Source organism: Zosterops lateralis (assembly GCF_965231275.1).
Source record: "Zosterops lateralis genome assembly, chromosome: 10".
Lineage (NCBI taxonomy): Eukaryota > Metazoa > Chordata > Aves > Passeriformes > Zosteropidae > Zosterops > Zosterops lateralis.
Window position 1 is genome coordinate 9219784 of NC_139770.1, and position 22358 is coordinate 9242141.

Sequence of the window (22358 nt, forward strand, 5' to 3'; positions counted from 1 at the left end):
AGAAATGTTTGGTGTCAGTTGCCTTCACTGTGTCTGTCTTGGTGGAGAGCCAGCAGCATTGAATTCAGTGCTGAATTGGCTGAATTCAGGGCTAAGCCTGCTTCTGGTGTGTACTGGGGTTTGCAAGTCTCTGGCCACCTGGGAAACTGGGCCCCCAGTGGGTGTAGCAAAAGAGGGCGATGGCCCAGCCTCCTGCTTATAGCTGCGTGACAGCTGTGACCAAAAGAAGGGCTGGCAGTGACCCCCTGTCCTCCAGGGTAAGCCTCAAATGATGGGTTGTTGCCTGGAAAGCCAGCATGGCTGCAATTTGGATGCCACGGAAACAATAGGAGCTAATTATTTCCTCTGATTCTGCTTGACTACAACACTAATTGTACTCATTAACAGCTCCAGCCTTTTCTCCTTTTCCTTGGGGAATCGCACAATCGCCTTTCATTTTTAATGGAGCCTTTGCCTTGGACCCAGGAGGGGAGGCTGTGGCCAGTGATGGGGCACATCTCCTGCCCTGTGTGCTCTGTGCAGTCCCCCAGGAGAAGGGGCTGCTTGGGCCAATCTGCTCATGACTGCAGAACCAGCAGCCCCTGTCTGGGACAATTACCAGCCTTGGGGCCTGGGAGACCTTCAACCTCATGACTCCAATTGCAAATTCCTTTTCTTACTCTTGAAGTCTAAACTGAAAGCAGCCAGGACTGGCAGAGAAAAGAGTTTAAAATATTCAGTCTTCTGAAGGGTTTGTTTTCTTCATTGAGAGTGTGAATTCTAGGCTGTCTCTGGAGACATTCCTTGCACTAACAGCAATGACTAGGTGCTCCCTGTGGTCAGGCAGTTAGCACCTGGCTGGGCAGGGAGCAGGGTTGTTCCCCAAGCTGTAGTGGCATCCCTCTCTGTGTTTCTTGAGACCAATGGTCCTATCCTGCTTTCAGCACTTGTTTGTCACCAGCTTTCAACCAAATGCTCTTTTCCAGACATGGTTTGTTTTCCCTGCTGTGAGCAGGTACTACTGTGGCTGCTACTTAAGATTCCTTTTAAATACAACTCTCCCCTGCTGCTCTCCAGTATTTGTTAGGGGAGATTTAGTTGTAATTATATTTGGCAATCTAAGCAAAAATAGCCTTACAAGGCAGGGCTGAAATACTAGCTGCAGGTTCCTTTTATTCACAGCACATTTAGCTTTTTGCAGATTACATCACTTAGGGCTTTAGTCCTGTTGTTTTACCCAGCTGTGTGTCATGTCCACCTCTGTTATTTTGTGTACTCGCCCACTTCTCGCCTCTGATGCCCCTTGTCTAAGCTGGTGCTGATCAGTGCAGGCTTGCTATTAAATCTGAAAATGCTGTGGTCCTGCTGTGCTCGCCCTCAAATATGCTTTGTGAGTGAGCTGGGGAAGAGCCCTTCCTGGAGAGGTTGTTTCCTCTCCTCCCACTGGCCCCTCGGTTGAGATTTAGAGGAACTCAGCAGAGGTTTCTCTTGCTCAGCCTTGAAGAGAGTGAGCTGGCTGGGTGTGGAGTTTGTCCTCTTTAAGGCTACTTTTCCTGAGGTCAGGAGAAAAGCAGTGGTTGATCAGTGCCAAGCACCGGGTGCCTTCTATAGCCTGGAGAGGGATGGATCCCGACTGGTTTTTGAGCTGGACTTCTGGGTTGTGGTCTGCTGTGTCCTGCTAATGAGAATGGTGAAAACATGGGCATGAGGTTGTTTGGGAAGGGAAGGAGCTTCATTTGTGCTCTAGAAAAAGGTTTCAGATCCTCTTCATTCAGGAAGGAAGCCTCTAGCCATGGGAGCCCCAAATCTGCGGTGAGTCAAGACCTTTCCTGCTTTCCTTATCCCAAAGGCTTTGAACACGCTTGAACTTCAAATGTCTGCAAAGTGGCCTTTGGGAAAACTGGAAGAGCTTTGAGCCCTGGGGCCCAAAGTAGAACATTCCCTTGAGTTATTCTTTCCCAAGGGGATGCTGGGCTGTGGTGGGTGTCTCTGGCTACAGCTGGTCTGATGGAGGCTGATGGCTCTTCCCAGCCCACAGAGGGAAAGAAGTTCTCTCTCTGGAGAGGAGCAGTTGGAGGATGATGTTGCCTTGTCTAGTGCTTCTTGATGGAGTGTGGGGTTTCCTCTCACTGCACTCCCCCCATGACCTCAGAGGGTGGCCTGCAGATCCTGCAAGGCATATCTGCTGCCCAAGATCTGTGACATACAATTCTTGCTTTTGTTCTTGTCTCTGGAATGGCAAACCACAGAGAACTCCTGAGGGCTGGTAAAACCATTGCTTGGAGATAGTGGAGAGTGTGGTTGCAGTCATGTGCTCCTGGCAGGCTGGAAGAATTAATCCATTTCTACTTGTGCTATATGCTGGAGCCTGAGCTCACTGGAAGAAGCAGCATCTCTGGAGTGGTAAGAAGTAGGTGACAGTACCTAGCCCTGGAGACTGGCAGCAGGGCAATAGGAACCCAGTAATCCATGGTTTGGCCCAGTAATCAATGGGAAATGGCCAGGCAAAGACAGACCAGAGCTCATTACATATGCATCTTCTTGGGGACGGAGAGCCTGGGGGCTGTGGGCATGCCTCATGCTCTGGTTTGGGCAGCTTATGACAGCTCCTGGTTCTCAGTTCAGGAGCTGAGAACCTCCTGGCTCTCCCCAGCTCTCCTGGGCTGGGGACACTGGGCCAGGAGGGTCTGTCCCTTCAGCCACTGAGAAGACATGGCTGTGGCAGGACAGGAGTATGGCGCAATATCCTCACTTACCAGCAAGACTGTGGCCAGGAGTACAGTTCCCCAGGACCTGCTCACCTCACCTGGGTCATGGCAATGGGAGGTGACGCAGACAGGGGGCAGGACCCAACTAAGATTCTCTGAGCACCCCTGCCTGCACCAGTAAGCACCATCCCTACCTCCTTCAAGGTGCCATCTGAGAGCTCTGTATTCACCTGGTGCTGTGGGCATTACGTATCTCGTAGGGATAGGGCAGGAAAAGCCACCGTGCAGAAAGCAGGGGCAGGGTGGCACAGCCCCAAGTGGTTCTGGGCCATGAGCAGGCTGCAGACATCCAAGAAGTGATGTTTCAGCTGCTATGTGTTTTCCTCCTTCCTCCATATGTGCCCACAGTGCCCTCACCCCTGTCAGATTGTGCCAGGGGCAGTTGTGGGCAGTAACCAACTGGTTTTCTCCCAGCAGCAGCAGAGGCAGCCGGTGCTGGGACTGTGAGGCTGATGCATGTCCTGGAGCCGGGCGCAGGTGGCATGAGCTGGATGACAGAGGAGCAGATGTTGCTTGCCACCATTCCCAGCTGACCTCTCTCATCTCCCCTGCCAGCAAGGACAAAGCCAGGGGGCCCCAGAGGTCACTGAGGGGCACAGGGGAATGCAGCATTGCTGGGATGGGGGAAGGGGCTGTGCTTGACAGAGATGATCCCATAGGGCAAGGAAGGCTGGTGGGGGAGGGAGTCGTGCTGATGCTCCCAGCAGGATGGATGCCATGGGGCACACACATCCCTGAGGGTGTTTGGGTGCCTGGTGGCCCAGAGTCTCTACCTCGAGCTGCTTGCTAGGACAGCACTTTAGCTGTCCCCAAGACCCACAGTCAGGGCATAAATGGAGGGAAGAATTATCTGCTACCAATCCCATCCATGGCTTCATTGTTGCCCCAGAATGGGCAGCTATAGCTGTGATTCCTGCCCCACTGCCATGACAAGGATGACAGTATTCCCATTTGTCCTAGGTTTGAATTTGTAAATTTGCAGTGGGGTGATGTGGCTCTTGCTGGCAGCACTGCTGCATGGCCAATTAGATGTTTGACTCCACTCCAGTTTCCCCGTGTCTCATCTCACAGGACTGTGCAGCTTAGAGGTGTGTGGCCAGCCTGCACAGGGTGAACATCCAGCCTCTGAGGCAGGTGGGCATGGAGCAGCAATGCCATGGAGTCTTGCAAGACTTGGGGCCTTTATTTCCACATTCAGCACAACATGAGCACTCCATGTTCCTCCTTTCCCCATCTCCACCGCTTGGTGGTGGGCACCTGTGAGCATCACTGTGGCAGGTATTGCTTGGGGTCCCCAGGGAAGGGCAGGGGAGGTGCCTGATTGAAGTGAGCCACGAGGAAGATTCCAACAGTGCCACACACAAAGAGAGAGGCCATGATGAAGAAGCAGACACGGTCAATCACCTGTCCCACCATCATCCACTCTTCGCTCTCCTGCCAGTGGCACAAGAAGGGTGAGGGTTGTGCCCCACTGCCCCCCATGCAGAACCCTCTATCCCCAGCCCTGACTCACACTGCTGAAGTCATTCTGCTCCCGCGTGGCATTGGCGATGTAGTTGCAGGCATCCACGCAGGCGCGGATGTCAGGACCTGCCTCCTCCAGGCTCTGGCAGAAGTCCTGGGCACTGCCACTTTCCAGACCACGTCCTGTGAGCAGGAGAGCCAGCACAGCGGGCACCAGCAAGTGCTCAGCCACCTGGCACAAAGCCCAACTTCACAGGGAGGTGCCAACCCCCTGGGGTCACTCACCAATCTTGTCCAGCACGGTTTTCATCAGCCCATCTCTTTCCTTCTGCTTCTCAAAGAGCAGCTCGGTCCTGGCTTTCCAGAGCATGTACTCATCAGCTTTCACTATAAGCCCCAGGGAGCTGCGTCTGCGGATGGCTCGTGGAGGCGCCTGGGTCTCCTCTGGCATGGCCATGCCCAGGTAGCGGGGCAGGAGGTGCAGGAACACCTGGGCACAGTGTCACCTGTGGAGATCTCTCCCCCTTGCACTGTCCAGAGCACCCCATGGGTGTGACTGGTTTCCCTGGCATTGCTTGGAGCATGGTGCTACTGGGATGTTGGCACCTTCTGTTCCCCAGTGTTGGGAGTGGTTTGGTGGCGCAGTGCAGTCCATTGGGGACATCTGAGGCCTTCTCTTTGTGCCAGGACTTGCACTCAGATGAAGGCATGCCTGCCACCTTACTCTAGAAAGGACATGGCCTTGATCCCCAAATACCCATCCCATTCCTGCTGTATAAAGGGTAGAGGGATGATGGCAGGTACCTGGCGCACTCTCTGGGACATGGAGTGAGTGTTGGACGTTCTCAGGGAGACGTTGAGGACAATGACAGCATTCACCACAATCACCACTGTCACCACCATGAGGAAGGTCAGGTATCTGGGGAAGGGGCACAGAGCCTCAGTGGGGCTGCTGGGTCACAAGCTATGGCCATTCAAGGTCCTACTCTGTGCCCTCCTGGGCTGGAGGCTGGTGACTGGCAGTGAAACATGGGCAAGTGGTTGCCCTGTGTCAGCACCATCTGGGCTGAGGGTTATTTCTGTACCAGGGTCCTGTCCCTGGGCATTGGCTGCTCCACAGCACCTGAGACCCTGCTGGCCCAGTGGGACAAGAGGGCTGGCACCCCTATCCCCATGTGTCACTTACTTGCCGATGAGAGGCACAGCCTGGGAGGTCTCAGGCACCTTCTGGGCAATAAGGAAGAGGAAGACAGTCTGGGCCAGGAGAACATTGATGGAGACGGTGCATTTCTGCCCACCCGCTGCCGAAGAGGGGCAAAAGCAGAGTTTGGCACAGGGTAGTGCTGTGGGCACTGCCCTCCTAAGGCAAAAATCCCCCACTCAAAAGCTGAATTAGACAAGTCCTGCCTTGAGGCATGAACTATGGGATACCTAGAAATTTACACACTCCCCTCAATCCAAATACTACAGGAATGGGTGAGAGTTGATACTGATGGTCCCCAAGCATAGAGGGGATGAGGAGCCCTTCCTGGAGTGTTGCTGTCCCCTTGCACATCCCCATGCCCACAGTGGGCACGGTCCCAGAGTACCTTTAGCAGGCAGGAAGTAGACGAGCACAGCCATGGCAGAGATGAGGACACAGGGCACAATGATGTTGATGATGTAGAAGAGTGGCTTGCGCTGGATGATGAGGTAGAAGATGACCTGCTGGTACTGGATGTCATCTGGGGTGAAGTGCTCCGAGTTGATGATCTTCCGAGCGGGGCGGTGTTTGATGGCCCATTCGCCATTCTCTGCATCATGATGGTGCCAGGTGAGTCCCACTGTCCCCACAGGGGCACTGGGCCCCCAGCCCCCCTGTCCAGGGAGGAAGGGGAGGACTGGTGATTGGCATGGGCATCCAGGCTGCTCACAGTGCTAGAGCCACTTGTGAAGGAGATGAGCACTGTGGAACGTGCCATGGTGCCTGGGCAAAATACTCCAAAAAGCAGTTGGATGGGGCAGCTGGGCACATATGGGACATCTTTAACACCTTGAGGGCTCCCAGGGCTACATTTGTGGGGCTGGGATCTCCCCATTTCCACATTGCCAGAGAGGGAAGCCAAGCATGACACTGGGTGACAGCGCACTGCTCTCCCCTGCTCTCCGAGGGAGCGATAGATTTTTTCCCAGTCAAGATCGCAACTCAGGCCGGTAATGAAAAAATAAATCTCTCTGCCTGAAAAGCATTTTGTTCCTTCAATATGCAATTAAAATGTGATGGAAAACGTCATTGTTTGGCCATGACAGCTACGTTCCCAGCATCAATCAAGCTTGCAGGAGCGGTGCTCTCCGGCAGCAGCTGCCAGGCTGCAAGAGCCCTGAGCTGGGGGGGTTAGAAAAACAAATCTCTCCCACACTCCCACTTCCACTAATAACTTAAGTGCCCATGTAATGGTGGGAGCTGCTAATAGTCCCTGCAGCCCTGCGTTTGGCAGCCACCAGTGTAGCAGCAGACCTGTTGGATGTCCTCTGCAGTGGGACACTCCTGTGCCATGGCTGTGGCTGCAGTGTTACCTGTGAAAGCCTCAGGGTCAATGACGATCCACTCCACGGTCTGGCCATCCTCCACTGTCAGCAGCAGGTTGATTTCATTGGCACTGTACGTCTGGGACCTGGGGAGAGACAAGGTAGGGGCACAGGCTGGCATGCAGCAAGCCGGATGGGCAAAGGATGCCAGTGTGGCACCGGGTCATGCTGGCCACCTCCAGCTCTTCATTGGGGTGCTTGGCTTGTCCATGGTGCCTCCTGCCAAGTGGCAGGGGTAGGCAGGTGGCACTTATCTGCCCAGAGGCAAAGATGGGCATCCCACACTAGTCCCTGTGTCCCAGGAGGAGCTGCCATGGTGCCCATGCTCACTGGAAGACCATGGTGCAGTTCTGCCAGTCGAAGGGGAAGTAGGTGACATGGATGACGCAGACGCTGCGGTAGATGGCAGGGGGCAGCCAGTAGATGCTGCCATCAGGGGACACCAGCACGTTAGTGTAGAGGGTGATTTCGAATGTCCCGTCGATGCTGGGGGGAAAAGGATAGGCTCAGCCCCAAACTATGCCTGGGGAGCAGCTGCCAGCCCTGTGTGGGGATGTGTCCCCATTGTCCTGTCACCTACTTGTTCTCCAGGACGATGTCCGGCAGCCAGACCATGGTGGAGGGCACCCGCAGCAGCTGGATGTCATCATATTCCTTAGGGTCCCAGCTCAGGCGATAATCAGACCATTGCTGAAGAAGGAGATATAAGGAGGAGGGGTCATGGAACTCCCCCAAGATGAAAGAGACTGTGAGCTGCCTGTACTATATTGCCCACAACATGGGATCATTTGGGGGTGCCCACAAAAGAGGGTGCAGGTTACAGTGCCAGCCCCTCATGAGGTGCCACCCTGATATGCAAACACAGCTGGGCGTGATCCTGCCTAGAGGGGTGGGGTCTCACCATCTCAATCCAGACGTTGGTGGTCAGAGTCTCCTCCCGTTCGTTCTGGCAGGGAAGGAAGGAGGGAGACAGCTTTAGTGCCTTGCTTTCTGCCCCACATGTGAGGGCAAATTCTGTCCCGCTGGGGGTATCTGGGGGTGTCTCTCACCAGGGAGATGAGGTTGGTGAGGGTGAGCTTGAGGGAGACATCGATGATCTCATCCCCCCGGGCCGGGCGCAGTTGTTGATTGTAGTTGGACATGAGGTCCTGGAGCAGCTTCTCCTCCTGGTTCCTGCAGCCCACACCTGGGGGGACACACGCCATGGGGACACCCCGGGAGGAGGGCAGCGGGGTCACTGATGCCCCCTAGACCTTACATGTGGCAGGGGGAAGCACAGATGGGTGTGCTTGGGAAAGGGATGCCCAGGTGTGTGTTCCGGCGGGTGTGTGCGCTCTGCTCCATGATCCTGACAGGTCCATCAGTGTCCCGCGTGCAAGCAGGGGGTGTGTGTGTCCCCACCACGCCCTCACCCAGCCCACCCGGGGACCTCTCCAGGGCAGGACACGGAGGCAGTGGCTGCCAGCACAGGGACAGCCCGGTGGGGCGGTGCCTGGCGGTACTCCCAGGGGTGACAAACCCCCAAGTGCAAAGGCAGGGAGTAGTCAGGTGCCCTCCAGACCTCTCCCTGGACGGGCAGATCTTACCTGCCAGGGTGCAGAGGACGAAGAGGAGGCCGTGGCCACGCATGGCGGTGCCGTGGGGCGCAGGGGCTGGGGCTCCGCTCGGCCGCCTCCGCCGACGTGTTCTGGGCTTGGCGCCCGCTGGGACAGGACAGCTGTCCCCTGCCACCGTCAGCTGTTCCCAACAGCCACGGGGGGCCGGGGGGGACGGGTGACCACCCACTTCCCCCACTGAAGGGGCGATGCCAGTTTGCTGGGAAGCTCCTCTGGCATTTTGTGCCGGGGAGGTTGGAATTGGGGCAAGGGGCAAAATGGGCTCTGTGCCTCGGGTTCCCCGCGTCTCACATAAAGGGATGCATCTCCTTGCAGGTTACGGGAAAGGCGTGCCCTCCTGCCAGCACATCCTGTCCCTGCCATGGCAGTGGCTGTCCCAGAATATAGGGTGGGGAAGGGCCAGGCAAGTCCCATCACATCAGCCTGGGGAGTGATGCTCCCCGCCCCCCGCCCCGGGGGTTCAAACCCTTCCAGCCCCTTGTACGAGAGTCACAGGGAGGAGGGGATGGGGGTGTGGTGAGATTCCTGGCTCAGTGGAGAGGATATGACAGCTGTCCTGAGCCACTGCCGGTGGGGGAACGTCAGCTGTGTCCCCTGAAACCGGAGCCCTGGCATCCCACTGCTGAGCTGGGGAAGGAGACACCTCTCCAGGCCCTCAGCCTTGTGCTGTGGAATGGGGTGTGCTGGGGGGACACTGTGGATCTGGCTGGGGGATCATGGGTGCAGGGGGGGAAATGTGGGCACTAATAACATCTCTGCCAACTGCAGTGGGTCTCCAGGGGATGGTGCCATGCTGGAGGGGCCAACTCCTTCTCCAGCCCATCCTGCCTCAAGTGCCCAGCCCAGAGGGGTGGCAGGGCCAGTACCACCACAACCCCTCTGACAATCGCTCCTTCCAGCCACAGCTGGGGTCCACCACACTCAGGACATCCAACAACACCCATTCCCTGGGTGGGCATCACCCTCCCCAACACACACACAGTGTTCAGGTTGGGCATCGTGCCCAGTGGGGCACATTGAGGGCAGCCACCAGTTGAGTGCCCCATGGCAAGAAGTACCCAGCTTTATTTTCCCAAACCAAGACGGGTGGGGGAGAGGCTGGCACACGGGATCCCCACACCCCCCTAGATGAAGCGCTTGTTCTCCTCCCGGTAGTCATAGGGGTCTCCAGCAAAGGGCAGTGGCGGCGGGTGGTTGTAGATGCCCATGAGGAAGATCCAGAGGGTGCCCACCACCAGCGTGGGGGTGATGAGGAAGAGGCACAGGCGGTCCAGGGTCCGGGCCACGCGGTTCCAGTTGTCGATTTCCTGTGGAGAGAGCCAGGAGCCAGGCAGTGTGGGGGGGCACAGTGGGCACAGGGAGCCTCCCCTCCCCTCCCAGTGCCCATGGCCCCACCTCATTGTAGCTGTTTTCATCCCTCATGTGCTTGACAATGTAGTTGGCGTTGTCAATGATGGGTTTGATGTGCTCGTAGGGCTGCTCCTCACCTGAGTCCATGCCCAGCGGTGCCAAGCCTGGGGACGAGAGGGGGCGGTGAGATGGGCTCCCAAGAGCTGCCAGACCTGGAGACCCCAGCCCGGCCACCCTTCTCCCTGTCCCCGCGCAGGGACTGTGGCTCACGGGCAGGGGTAACACGGCTGGTCAGCCCGTGCCGCTCCGACTGCTTCTCGAACATGAGCTCGCTGCGGGACTTGACACTGAAATACTCCTCCGCCTTGGCGATGTAGCCGGCCGAGCTGCAGCGCCGGATGCAGGGGGCGCCCGCCGGGCTCTCGGACGGCTGTGTCATGCCCAGCAGCCGGGGCAGGCTCTCCAGGAAGACCTGGGAAATAAGGAGGAGTGTCATGTCCCTTGGCCACCTCCCCAGTGTGTTGCTACCTTGTCCCCACTTTCTGCCCTCCAACTCCATCTGGCAGAGATGCAATGCCAGGGCTGTGCTGTCCCATGCACTCTGTGGGGCACAGTATGACCCTTGTACCCACCAGTGCACCCACCCCAGCCCACACCCTGCTCACCTCTCTGACCCAGTCAGACATGATGTGAGTGCTGGGGGTCCGGAAGTGGAAGTTGAGGACCACGACGGAGATGATCACCACGGCTGTCACCAGAAGCATGATAAAAAGCAGATACCTGGTAGAGAGCATGGTCTTGGAGCATTGCTGCAGGGACTGGGCACAGGCAGAGCTGCCCTCTGGCACCAAGGGACTCCACAATGTCCCCACTGCACTCAGCAGTGCCCAGGACTCACTTGCCGATGAGGGGGATGGCATGGGAAGTGGCAGGCAGGCGCTGGGAGATCAGCAGGAGAAAGACAGACTGGGCCAGGAGCACTGAGATTACCAGTGTCATCTTCTCACCACCTGGGGAACAGGTGAGCTCAGGGCAAACCTTGCCCCAGGTACCTTTAGCAGAGTCCCTAGTGCCAAGGTTGCCCTTCCCATGTCCCGTGGTGCAGTGCCCTATATAGGGGTGTTCTGTTATGGGAGTACCCTGGGGTCCTGCCCAAGTGCACGTCTGCTGGGATGCCTGGCTGGGGTGATAGTGTTCTGCATGGGGATATTCCAGTTCCAGGATATCTTCATGCTGAGCATTGGGGTATTGGTGTGCCCCAGGACCTGGTGCAGGTGTGGGACACGGAGGTGCCCCATGGAAGTGACTCCCATTACTGGCAGACATGCCACAGGGCTCACTCACTGTCAGCGGGCAGGTAGAAGACGAGGATGACCATGAAGGCGATGAGGATGCAGGGTATGACAATGTTGATGACATAGAAGAGAGGCTTGCGCTTGATGATGAGGTAGAAGGTGATGTCCTGGTGCTCACTGGTGTCCAGGGGAATGTCAGGGTAGATGTTCTTGCGGGCTGGGCGGTGGATAATTTCCCATTCCCCATTCTCTGCCAGGGCACAGGGGACAGCATACAGCATGGGGGACACCTGCTATGACCATCCTCACCAGGTCCAACAGCACCAGTGTCCCCTGCCAGGGTGTGGATAGCATTCCAAGGTGGAGTGAGTGCCAGGATGCCAAAGCTCCAGGTAGTGAAGATTCTCCATGGCAGTGTGGCCCAGTTCTAGAGTGCCACCCACCCTCCAGCCCCCCCCCATTTTACAGGGTGTCCTACTGCCACAGGACATGGCAGAGAGCACCAGCATTACCTGTGAAGCCTTCAGGGTCAATGATGATCCACTCCACTGGGTAAGACTTCTCCGTGTCTGGGTCAGTGTCCGTCTTCAAGTGCATGTTGATCTCCAGGGCACTGTATGCCAGCGACCTGGACCACAGCCAGGGGGACAGACAGTGAGGGGCTTCTGGGTACCCACCACCCAACACACCCTGACCTCCAGCATGATGGACTTAGGCCACCAAGTCACCTACAGACCCCCACCTTGCTGCACCTCAACAGCAAGAGGAGGTGCTGGTAGGAGCAGGCACCCAGGCATGACATGGCCACCCTGCTGCCCTGACCCAGTCACCCTGCACCTGAATCTGAGGGAGCAGTTCTGCCAGTCAAAGGGGAAGAAGTCAACGTTGATGAGGCAGGTGGTGCGGAAGATGGCAGGTGGCAGCCAGTAGACGTAGCCCGTGTCGTAGATGAGGACATTGCAGTAGTAGGCGACCTCGAAGAGCCCATCATTGCTGTGCCAGGAGGGAGACAAGGTTATGGCATGACTGAGAGTGGGGCAAGGGGAATCCTGGACTTGCACTGGGAACAGTTCAGAAGGATTAGGAGGGGAAATTAAGCACAGCTCACTTGTTCTCCAGGACTATCTCTGGCAACCACAGCATGTCTGGTGGCAGGCGGAGCACCTCAACACCCCCAAACTCAGACTTGTTCCATTGCAGGCGGTAATCAGTCCAGCCCTGGAGGGGAGGATCCTCAGGTCACCCCCTCACCATGCTGGGCCACCCCATGTTGGCACAACTGATGCTGTGACACCTGTCCCTACTCACATGCTCGAGCCATACGTTGGTGGTCAGCGTCTCATCCACCTCTTTCTGCAAACAGCAACATGGGGCAGTGAGGTGCCAGGGTGTCTCCCAGCCCAGGACCCCCAGCCCTCACCAGCCAGGGTTAGGACAGCAGCCTCAGGGTTCCCCCCATGCAACCAGCCCTAGGGGTGAGGCATAGCTGGGGGGCACCCCAGAGCAGGCCCTGCCCACTGGGGCTCACCAGTGAGATGAGGTTGGAGAGGGTGAGGGCCAGGTAGACATCCACAACCTCGTCAGTGGAGACCACAGGGCGCAGCTCTTTGTCATAGCCCTTCTCCTCAAACAGGTAGTGGATAAGCCGCTCCTCATGGTTCACACAGAGGCCACCTGGGGGTGTGGGGTCAGGCAAACCAGGGGGCTCAGGGGTTACTAGGACCAATGCTACCCCCTAGGGATGCTCAGCAAGGGCAGGGTGGTATAAGAAAAGAGGGGAGAGAAACAAGCCAGGACACTGCATGTCTGTGCTGCACAGGAGAACAGATATGGATGTGCAGGAATGACAGACATGTGGGGGCACATGGTCACACATATTCATGGAACAAGGACGTGGGCACAGACACAAAGGGACACACAAATAAAAACCCATCACAGAGACAGACACAGACAGGAGGCATTTGGATACAGACATGGTAGAACTGTTCACATAGGTGGCTGTACACACAGAACACACATGGACCCAGTGTGTGCAGGGACACATGGTCATAGATTAGGCACAGACAGGCACTTACAGGGACACATGGATACAAAGACACTGGGCACTGACAGCACATAGCCCAGGCAGGGACATGGCTCTGGGTGGCACAGACACAAAAGAAGCACAAAGGACACACAGTGAGTGGACTCTGCCAGGTAATACCCAAAATGCAGCCCTGGGAACCCTGGTGCCCAGTTTGGACCCTGCGACCATCATCCCCCACCAACCTCATCAAGGGAACCGATAACCCCATGGGCACCCCATGCAGCAGAACAACAGGGCACCCCATGACCCAGACCCTGCTCACCCGACAGTATCAGTCCCCCGAGCAGGGCCAGCTGCTGCAGCAGGATCCCCATGCGGTGCCCGCGGTGCCCTCACGCCGTGCCAGGCCCTGGCTGCTTCCCTGCCTGGCCGGGCCGAGCGGATGTCCGGCTGCCGGAGGGACCGAGGATGGATGGTGCCAGGTGCTGAGGGGGAAGGGTGCCAGCACCAGAGAGCTGCTCCAACCCCTCTCTTCCGGCAGCCCCACGTGCAGGGAAAGGGAGATGGGCAGGCACAGCTGGTCTTGCTGGCCCCATGAGTGTAAGCCCATCACCCTGAGCCTGGGCATCCCACCACAGGAACTGCTGGGCACGGGGAGCCACCGTCCCTTCCCTGCTGCTCAGCAGTCCAAGTGATGCTGCTCAGAGAGGCAGGGTCCCCACAGCAGGGTCCCCAGGGTACCCACTCATGCCGAAGCACAAAGGTGGCACCCACCACTGACTGACCCTGGGCACACTTGGCCCCTTCATTGGGTGGTTTTGTGTTGGTCCCTGAGGGGTGTCACTGGGGTGAGCACCAGTGCTGTGCTGTGGGTGCTGCATGGGCAGGAGGGGTGTCTGACCCCTGGGGAAGGGACTGGGGAGTCTGTGCCAGGGTGGCTGCAGCAGGAACCAAGGCTGGAGGCATCTCTTCAGAGTACAGGGGGGATGGGAAGGGGATGCAGTGGGATGTCATAGCTCCCCTGGAAAGTGCCTCCACTGTCACCCAAGTTGCCAGCACTGTGTGGCACAGCATTCGCTTCACATTTGCCAGCTACTGGAAAATAGAACCCTTCTTTATTGAAAAATAAACCTTCTCTGTACAAATAAATAACAGCTTGGGTGCCTCTGGGAAAGATGGGGTGAGAGTGGACTTGCCAAGGTGTGGGTCCCAGGGGAGAGGAGGACTGTGATTCCTGGCTGAGGTGCTTCAGGTACCCACCAGGGCCCCATTGCCCTGGGAAAGGAAGTGCTGGTGGGAAGAGACTGAGGTACAATTGGGGAAAAAAGGGTGGAAGAGCCTGAGACAGGGAGTGGAGTGTGTTTGAAGGACAAAAGAAACATCAGTCCCAGTGCCCTCTCCCCATGCTGGCACACTACCCCAGGGGCACCATTAGGTTTTCAGCACTTCCAGCGCCAGAGCAACGAGGCCAGGCATGCTGCGGGCCAGTGAGTCACTCTCCAGCCCCACGAGGCCAGTGAAGGCAGTGGGACGACCCCCGACAGTGGCCCGAACCTGTGCCCGGTACAGTCCCTGGGTGTTTTTGGAGCCCAAGTCCACCAGGATCTGTGGGGAGACAACAGCACCATGAGTCCCAGGGGAGCCATGGGCAGAGTGGGACAGTGGCGGGCTGGGGGTGGCACTGCCTGGCTGCCAGGGTCAGTGGCTTGGATGGGGCACTCACCTCTTGGAAAGTCATGGCCAGGTCTGCCTCGGGCACCCGCAGCACCCAGGCGTACAGGTCCCGCACGGCACCCACCCGCACTGCCGACTCGTTGAGGCCAGGGCAGGCTGCAGCCTCTGGGACAGGCAGGAGAGACATGGAGGGGACATCGGGGATTAACCCAGCAGCACCACGCTGCTGCCCACCACAGGGAGGAGCACCCTTGCTCTGGGGATGCCAGGGGAGCAGAGAGGGGGGAATAGAGCAAAAGTCTCTCCCACTGAAATGAGACAGCCCTGACACAGGGGTGCAAGGCTGTGCTTGTCACCATTCCCATGGTGATACCTAGCACCCCATAGGGTCTGTGGGAATTTACCTCTTCCCATGCCTGCCTCCTTCTCCTCTTCCTCCTCCACCCTCAGCAGTTCTGTAGGCACCAGTTCACGTTTCTCCCTCAGTGCAGACCCTGCCACCAAGAGAGGTGTAAAACCCCAGTGGGCACTGCCCAGACACAGAGCTGGCCAATGGATGGACACCTTGCTGCCCCACTGCCCCCAGTCCCTCCAGGCTCACGGGGTTCATGGCTTGGCACAGGGGTCCCTGCCAGCTCTCCAGATGCCTGTTGTGGCTCCGTGGCTTCCAGGGTAGTGCCAAGGTCCAATTCTGCCCGCAGCTGGGTGAGGAAGGCTCGTCCCTGAGCCACCATCTCCTCCACCACATCCTCACCCTGATGAAGGGAAGAGGGGGACAGGATGGGTGATGTGGAACCCACAGGGCACCCGTGGGCACAGCCACATGCATGGTGGCAAGAGTGCAGGGCATGGGTGTGCTGGTGTCAGACAGGGCATTGGTGACATGCAACTGCTTTGTGGCTTTGTTGGGTCAGATCCTAAACTGCAGGGTCAGACCCAGGGCTGGCTCTGCACTGCTTGGACTTGGGAGCACTGGTTTCAGCTGGGGAGGGTGAGATGCCCCTTCTGTGGTGGCAAAGTGAGAGATGCCACTTCTGTGGCTGCACAGTGGCCAGTGAACCCAAGGGATGTCAGGAGGGGACACAGGGGAACTGAAGGGGTTTGGTCCCTGGTGGCCCAGTCACAAGAGGACAGGGAGTCCCCCAGCCTGTCCCTCCCCACGTACCTGCAGGAAGAGCTGTGTCTCCCCGGGGAGCTGCTCCCTGTCCTGTGTTGTCACCAGGTGGCTGTCCCCTGCCATGGTCCTCAGAGCCTCCACCCAGTCCTGCAACTGGGGTCCCACTACCCCAAAAAGCTCTGCAAAAGCTCCCCACCTGGAAGCACAATGGGGCAAGCTCAGACTGGGTGGGCAGTGTCACCCTCTGCACCCCACCTGGGCACCCTGAGGATCCCAGGATCCCAATGCTTCAGGTTGTCCCCAAAATGGCATGTCAGTGCCCACCAGTATCCTAACCACCTCCCCAACCTCTTTAGCCCCTGTGGCCCACCATGCCTCACCTCCTGGGTGGTCTCTGGGGTCCCACTGCTGCAGGGCTGGATTGGCCCCCTGCCACAGCCAGGCCTGCAGGGACAGGACAAGAGATAGAGGAGCCCTGTTGGAAGCCAGGGCAGGGTGCTGGTGCTCCAACCACCAGCATAGGGAGGACTGAAGGGACCCTAAATGGGCATGGGGTGGTCCAGCCTGGGAGAGTACCTGGGGCATCCCTGCGGACACGGGGAGGGAAGAAGTGTCCATAGATCTTGCCCAGGAGCTGGGGCAGAGTGCGGGTGAGGAAAGAGAAATCAAACTGGTTTCGGATGAAGTCCCCAGCCCGGCGCAGGAGATCCACCAAGGTCTGGGCATATGAGTGAAGTTCTGTGGGCATAGAGGGAGAGACGTGACCCCAGCCCCGTGCCAGAAATGCGGTCCCTCCCTACAGCCTAGCCCTGGCATGACCCCCAGCTCACCACATCGTCTCGTCCTGGCGTGGCAGGTCTCCTCGGCCAGGCGGGCACAGGCGGCCCGGCCCTGCGGTGCCCGACAGGACGCGGCATAGAAGGCGCAGAGACGGGCGCGCTCTGGGGACTGCTGCTCGGGGGGCAGCTGCGCCAAGGCCAGCAGGTCGAAGCAGCTCGGTTCTCGGCTGCCAGGGGCAGCTGTGAGGGAACCAGCGCTGCCATGAGTGCTGAAAACCCCCTGGGCATCTCCGTGACCCCGCGGTGCAGCCGGTAGCACTCACAGTCCATCTGGAGACTCAGCCAGTCCGTGAAGGCAGTGACACGGGTGTAGACTCCTGGTTTGCCCCGCTCACCGCAGCCATCACCCCACGAGGTGATACCGTAGAGGACAAAGTGGTGTGAAGTGGAGTCCTCGCACGCCAGTGGGCCCCCTGAGTCACCCTGCAGGGGAAATGCCTGTGCATTGGGCTGGGACCCCAGCCATGCTGGTGGGCTGTGGTACGTGCCCGGCACTGTGTGAGGGATTTTTGAAGTGGGGTGCTGGCAGTCCCTCAGGCACGGTGTTACCTGGCAGGAGTCGATGCCTCCAGACAAATACCCAGCACAGAACATGGCACTGGTGAGAAGGTCCTTGCCCAGGGCACCCCGGCACGTCTCCTGGCTGAGCAGGGGCACCTGCGCCTCCATCACCACGTCGGCTGCCGGTCCCTCTGCCGGGCAAGGCACCCGATACAGGGTCCTGTGCCCAGACATCTCCCTCTCTTTCACATCCCCCTGCCCTGCCTCGGCGCGCTGGGGCTGAGCACCAGAGAGGGCACAGAGGGGAACACCCCACGGTGTCTCTTACCTTCGTAGAGGGAGCCCCAGCCCGCGATGTAGCAGGGGGTGCCGGGGCTGGGCTCCGCGGGGCCGCTGGGGAGGCACACGGGGCTGACGGTGAGTGATGGAGACAGGGGCACCGCCAGCTCCAGCAGCGCCAGGTCCCCGTGAAACGTCTTGGGGTTAAACTGGAAGGAGATGTGGGGATGTCAGTGGGGACCCCTGTGGCATGCACAGGGAGGTGGGTGTCCTGCCCATCTCCACCGACCTTAGGGTGAGGCAGGATGCGCCGGACGGGCACAGCCCGCTTGCCCGCTCCCGGCTTGCCCAGCTCGTAGTCGCCCACCACCACTGTCCACGCCAGCTCGTTGCGGTTCCTGGCGGGGTGGGGGCAGCCAGTTACAGGGGTGATGGTATTTCCCCGTGCCCGCCTCTGCAGGGACATCATCCCCGCACTGCCGTGACCGCACCGTACCCGCCAAAGCAGTGTGCCGCCGTGAGGACCCAGGAGCGCCCCACCAGCACCCCTCCGCACATCAGCTCCCCGTGCAGCCGCACCGACACCAGCCAGGGCCAGGCGCCCCGCGGGGCCACGCTGCCGCCCATGATCCGTCCTCGGGGGACTGTGGCGTTGGCTTGTGGGACCCCGCGGCGCCCACAGCTCCCTGGGGGACAAAGGCGGGATGAGGAGGGCGTCCTGCAGGCCGGCTGCTGGACACGCCGGCTCCCAGGTGGGCTGGTGTGGCCGGGGATGGCCGTGGCAGGTGGAGGGGGTGGCGGGAGATGAGGCGCGTCGGGCGCGCTGTCAAGCCTCATCGTGCTCACGGAGGCGAGCGGGCGGAGGGCCGGGGGCACCCCGCGGCCCGGCAGCTGCCGACGCTAACCTCTGCCCCCCGGCCCAGCAGGCAGCCGGGGGCCGGGGGAGCCCGCCGCCGTGGTGGGGGGGTGGCGTGGGCACGGCAGGGCCGCCCCGGCTCACCTGGCATTGCCGCCTCCTCTGCTGCATCAGGACCCGGAGCTGCGGCCGCCGTCTCTGCAGGGACAGGCTGTCACGGCATGTGGGGACACTCCCCCCCCCACATGTCACCACCACATCTCTGCTGTCCTCATATCGTCCCGGTTCCTTTCAGTGCCCCCAGACCCCCATCAGCCCGAACACCCCTGTAACCACGCCAAGGAGTGCTCATCTCCCCCAGTGACTCAGTGTCCCCAGTCTCCCCTCGCGCCCTTCTCCCACCGCAGATTGTTCATTGCCCCTCAGAGTCCCAGCCCAATTTGCTCATTGCTCCAAATGCCTCCATCCCCCAAACCTCCAATTCCCTTCCCAGATCCATCTCCCAGCCTTCCATCCCACCAGAGATCCCCCATCACTCCATCATACCCCCCCCCTCCACCATCTCCCCACTCCATCCCAACACCTTCTGTCACCCCAACACCCCATATCCCTTCCAAGTATCCCCTGGGGATACCCCATTTGTTATTGTAGGGTCTCCCATCTCTGGGAGGAGCCGGGGAGGGGTGCGGGTGCCCACTCACGGCACTCCTGGAGGCGGTGGCTGCAGAGCTGGGCGCTGAGGGGGGCACAGGTGTGCAGGGTCCCCTCAGGTGGGCACAGACGCTGGTAGGGGGCACAGGCCTGGCTCAGTGCCCAGTTGCGCTGGGACAGCTCGGGCAACGCCTGGGCATCCAGCAGGGTCTGGCAGCTGGGGGGCATGGCAGGGGGCACAGCTGGCGCTGCAAGGACAGCAGAGCTGTGGGCATCGCTGTGTCCTCCCTGTGCTCCTCTGCCCAGGCCAACCCAGTCTCTGCTTTGGGATGGGTGGGAAGGGAGCACCACAGGCTGTGGAGTCAGCCTGTTTTAGTAGGGTCTTCTGGGTACCAGGGTATGTTTTGGGGTGAATATCTGAAAAGTTCACAAGGGATCAGGCAATGATTTGGATAGGGCTACAGGTGATTGGGTAAGATCTAGATACAATGGAACTGCTTGGCAGGGTCGTTAGCAGTTAGGGATATGTTTCAGCAGCCTGGGCACTGTTTTGGTAAAAGCTGTAAGTTAAGCCTGTAGGGGATGAGTACGGTTTGGGTAAAATCTTAAGGTATAATTTTGATAAGATTTCTAGGGCATGATGTAGGCATCCAAATAAATATTTGGGTAGAGTCTCCAGGCATGGGCACAGAGTTTGGTAGGATTTTCTGGGCATGGGATGGTGTTTGGATAGGACCCCTGGGCTGTGTTTGGCTGGGGATCCCTGGTTCTATTTAGATAGGATCTCCTGGGAGAAGGGGAATGGGGGTAAGGGGGTCGTAACTCACGTGGGCAGTGGCTGGTGGTGTTGGCACAGGGTGGGAAGAGGCAGGGGGCACAGAGCCCGCAGGCACCTCGCTGCCGCTGCTGCTCCGACAGTGCCCGCTCCAGTGCCAGCAGTGCACTCCTCAGCGCCGCCTCCAGCACTAGTGTCCCCCGGCTTGACAGTGCTGATGGGTGTGCACAGGGTGCTCAGACCCCCGGAGCCCCCACCACTGCCCCCCACCACAGCCATGGGGTGCCCCCAGCCCCCCTGGCCTGTGCCCTGGTATCGCCAGGTGAGTGTCAGGCTGGGCATGGCCTGTCACCTCTTAACATTGCCTCGAGTGACAGCCACCAATGTCACCTCCCTGCTGGGGCCGGCATGTGCACAGTTGGGTGTTTGCCCAGGTCTCTGTGTGCCTGTTGTCCATAGAGACAGGGTGTGAGCCCAGGCAGGTGTGCCCACGTGTACCTCTGTGCACACTTTTGAGGGCACACTTGTGTGTACCAGGGCCCATGTGCCCATGTCTGCATGTCCCTGCATGTGCCCATGCGTGTGCAGTCCTGTGCCTGCCCTATGGGTGCATGCCCCCTTGTGCCCCTACCTGTGACCACCTGTACCCATGCAGAGCCACCTTCCTGCTGGCCACGCCCTGGCAGAGTGTCCCCTGGGACTGGCACAGGTAGTAGAGCCAGAGGGAGTGTTGGTGCTGCAGGGCATAAACCACAGTACTCCCTGCATCCCCTGTGTCCCCTAGGGCCACTGGCAGCACTTGACACCCAGTCCAGGCAGCACAGACATGCCCCGGGTTCCAGGGGGGTTTTGACAGGGACCTGGCCATCCTGCTTGTGCTGCCACCCTACCTGAGAGTGCACCCAAGGGCCCCATCTCCTACAGCCACCCCATCTGCAGCCAAACTCTCCTGCAAAGAGGCCCCGTCCCTGTGCCCCACTGACCTTGCAGGATGCTGGCCGGCATGGGGTACAGCCTCTGGCCCAGGGGAGCCCCCCCCACCAGCTGCAGCAGCGGCAGCAAAAGCACGGGGGGGACCAGCCGGACCCTGAGAAGAGCGTCCCGTGTCCTCTTCCCTCTTTGCTCCATCCCCGGGCGGGCAAAGGGGGGCAGGCGGGGGGAACCCCCAAATGCCCGAGGCAAGCAAGGAGGGATGGATATATACGGTGCCCCCCGGGCGGTGGGAGGAGAGAGGGGCCGGGGGAACACAAACAGGCGAGTTCATTAATGTCGCGCCAAGATGCCAGCTCGGGGCGGGGGGCGCGGGGGGGGGCGCAGCCGGGGCCTCAATGCCGCCTTTGTTCGACGAGGCCTCCGGGCGGGCAGCATCAGACGGGCGCTGCGCTCCGGCGCTGCCCGCGGCCCTTGATCATTTTCACGCCAAGCCCCGGCCGCGCCACCCTCCCTCCTGCGGGCCCCGGGCGGGTGGGAACGCACCGGCGGCTGCGGGCGCGGGGGGCCCGGGCTGGGCGTGGGAGCCCCGCCGGCAGTTTCAAAGGCGGGCAGCGGGCCGGGAGCGGCCGAGCGGACAGGGCAGGGGAAGGGAAGGCGGGGGTCTCCGGGGCGGGGGGTCCCCGCTCTCTGTGCCAGCCCAGCCCTGGCTGAACGGGTCGCCCCGCGCAAGGGCACTGCGCCTCCGTGCTGAGCAGCGGCTGCCCCGGGGATACCCCTCCGATGCCCCCCGCCGCAGAACCCCCTGTCCTGCCTAAGGTGCAGGAAGGAGGACGTGCCCTGGCGAGGGGCAGGTGGGACCGTGTCACCCGCTGTCCTTGCTTTTTCTCTTCTTCAGGGCTTAGGTTGGGGGCTGCTTTGGCCCCAGGGACGGGGAGGCAGCACTCTCACCAGCCCAGCTGGACAGTCTGAGCTGTGTTCGGCTGGTCATTGGCACCGCAGTTTGGGATGCCACCGTCCTGCCCCCATTGCCACCCTCCTGTGCCCACGAGTTCAGCCTCAGCTCCTTTGGTGAAAGAGTGCAGCTGCATCTGCATCACCTCTCCGTGTCCAGTAGATGCTTGTGCTCCCACCTCTGTCCCTGTGAAAAGGACTGGGGTTTCTGGGTCCCGTGTCCATTTCTGGGGTGCCCACTTTGCTAGGGGGAAGAGATGGGTGCGCTATCCAGACCTCCGTCCTTCTAGGGGTAGGGGATGTCCGTGTCCTCATGTCCACTGAGGAACAGGGGGTGGCCGTGGCCCAAATCTCTGCACGCCGTAGGAGGTACCCACGCCCCGCTCTCCGTCCCCATTAAGCGCAGCAGGTGCCCGTGTCCCAGTCCCCATTTCAGTACGGGTGCTGCTCGTCCCCATTAGGGGCAGGAGCGGCCCCGTGCCCGCGCTCCCCCCGGCCCTCCCGGCCGCGATGGTGCCAGCGGGGCGCGGACAATGCCGCTTCAGTGGCACATCAAAGGCGCGGGCTGCCCGCGGCTGGCACCGCGACAGGCCCGCCGCAGATGAAAGCCCCGGCCCCGCGGGCTCCCACCTCGGCCGCGGGGGCCACGCTGTGCCTGCACCCCACGGGAGACGGCGGGGCCGGGCGGGGGGACACGGCACCCTGGCACACAGGGG

General features: G+C 59.8%; 3 protein-coding genes across 3 annotated transcripts; all 3 read right to left on the reverse strand.

Moving 5' to 3' along the window:
- Positions 1-3933: 3933 nt before the first annotated feature.
- On the reverse strand, positions 3934-8431 carry CHRNG (cholinergic receptor nicotinic gamma subunit). The gene is made up of 12 exons (XM_083869023.1): positions 8366-8431; positions 7829-7965; positions 7681-7725; positions 7360-7469; positions 7110-7265; positions 6768-6865; positions 5801-6004; positions 5398-5512; positions 5016-5130; positions 4497-4701; positions 4261-4394; positions 3934-4181 (listed from the first exon to the last, which is right to left on the reverse strand). The coding sequence occupies exons 1-12, from the start codon at positions 8406-8408 to the stop codon at positions 4014-4016; spliced, it is 1530 nt and encodes a 509-aa protein (XP_083725149.1). The 5' UTR covers positions 8409-8431; the 3' UTR covers positions 3934-4013.
- Positions 8432-9459: 1028 nt separating this feature from the next.
- CHRND (cholinergic receptor nicotinic delta subunit) lies at positions 9460-13451 on the reverse strand. The gene is made up of 12 exons (XM_083869071.1): positions 13389-13451; positions 12569-12714; positions 12349-12393; positions 12149-12258; positions 11878-12033; positions 11553-11668; positions 11090-11290; positions 10644-10755; positions 10411-10525; positions 10016-10217; positions 9791-9909; positions 9460-9702 (listed from the first exon to the last, which is right to left on the reverse strand). Exons 1-12 carry the CDS (start codon positions 13438-13440, stop codon positions 9520-9522), a joined length of 1557 nt encoding a protein of 518 aa, XP_083725197.1. The 5' UTR covers positions 13441-13451; the 3' UTR covers positions 9460-9519.
- A 1020-nt stretch (positions 13452-14471) lies between these two features.
- Positions 14472-20886, reverse strand: PRSS56 (serine protease 56; the record flags this gene model as incomplete). The annotated part of the gene is made up of 16 exons (XM_083868253.1): positions 14472-14671; positions 14790-14905; positions 15145-15234; positions 15342-15495; positions 15906-16021; positions 16434-16595; positions 16688-16876; positions 16960-17119; positions 17246-17388; positions 17526-17685; positions 17766-17874; positions 17973-18162; positions 18477-18530; positions 19034-19231; positions 19811-19972; positions 20742-20886. The coding sequence occupies 16 exons, from the start codon at positions 20884-20886 to the stop codon at positions 14498-14500; spliced, it is 2322 nt and encodes a 773-aa protein (XP_083724379.1). The 3' UTR covers positions 14472-14497.
- Between the last annotated feature and the right edge of the window lie 1472 nt (positions 20887-22358).

What these genes read in the sequence shown, in the direction of transcription:
- CHRNG (XM_083869023.1), bottom strand. Translation starts at nt 8,408, where the DNA reads ATGCGTGGCCACGGCCTCCTCTTCGTCCTCTGCACCCTGGCAG. An exon ending in TCACCAACCTCATCTCCCTG is followed by an intron (nt 7,726 to 7,828) that starts GTGAGAGACACC and finishes CTTCCCTGCCAG; the next exon opens with AACGAACGGGAGGAGACTCT. An exon ending in CCAACGTCTGGATTGAGATG is followed by an intron (nt 7,470 to 7,680) that starts GTGAGACCCCAC and finishes CTCCTTCTTCAG; the next exon opens with CAATGGTCTGATTATCGCCT.
- CHRND (XM_083869071.1), bottom strand. Translation starts at nt 13,440, where the DNA reads ATGGGGATCCTGCTGCAGCAGCTGGCCCTGCTCGGGGGACTGATACTG. An exon ending in GAGATAGTCCTGGAGAACAA is followed by an intron (nt 12,034 to 12,148) that starts GTGAGCTGTGCT and finishes CTCCTGGCACAG; the next exon opens with CAATGATGGGCTCTTCGAGG. An exon ending in GCCATCCCCCTCATCGGCAA is followed by an intron (nt 10,526 to 10,643) that starts GTGAGTCCTGGG and finishes GCTCTCTACCAG; the next exon opens with GTATCTGCTTTTTATCATGC.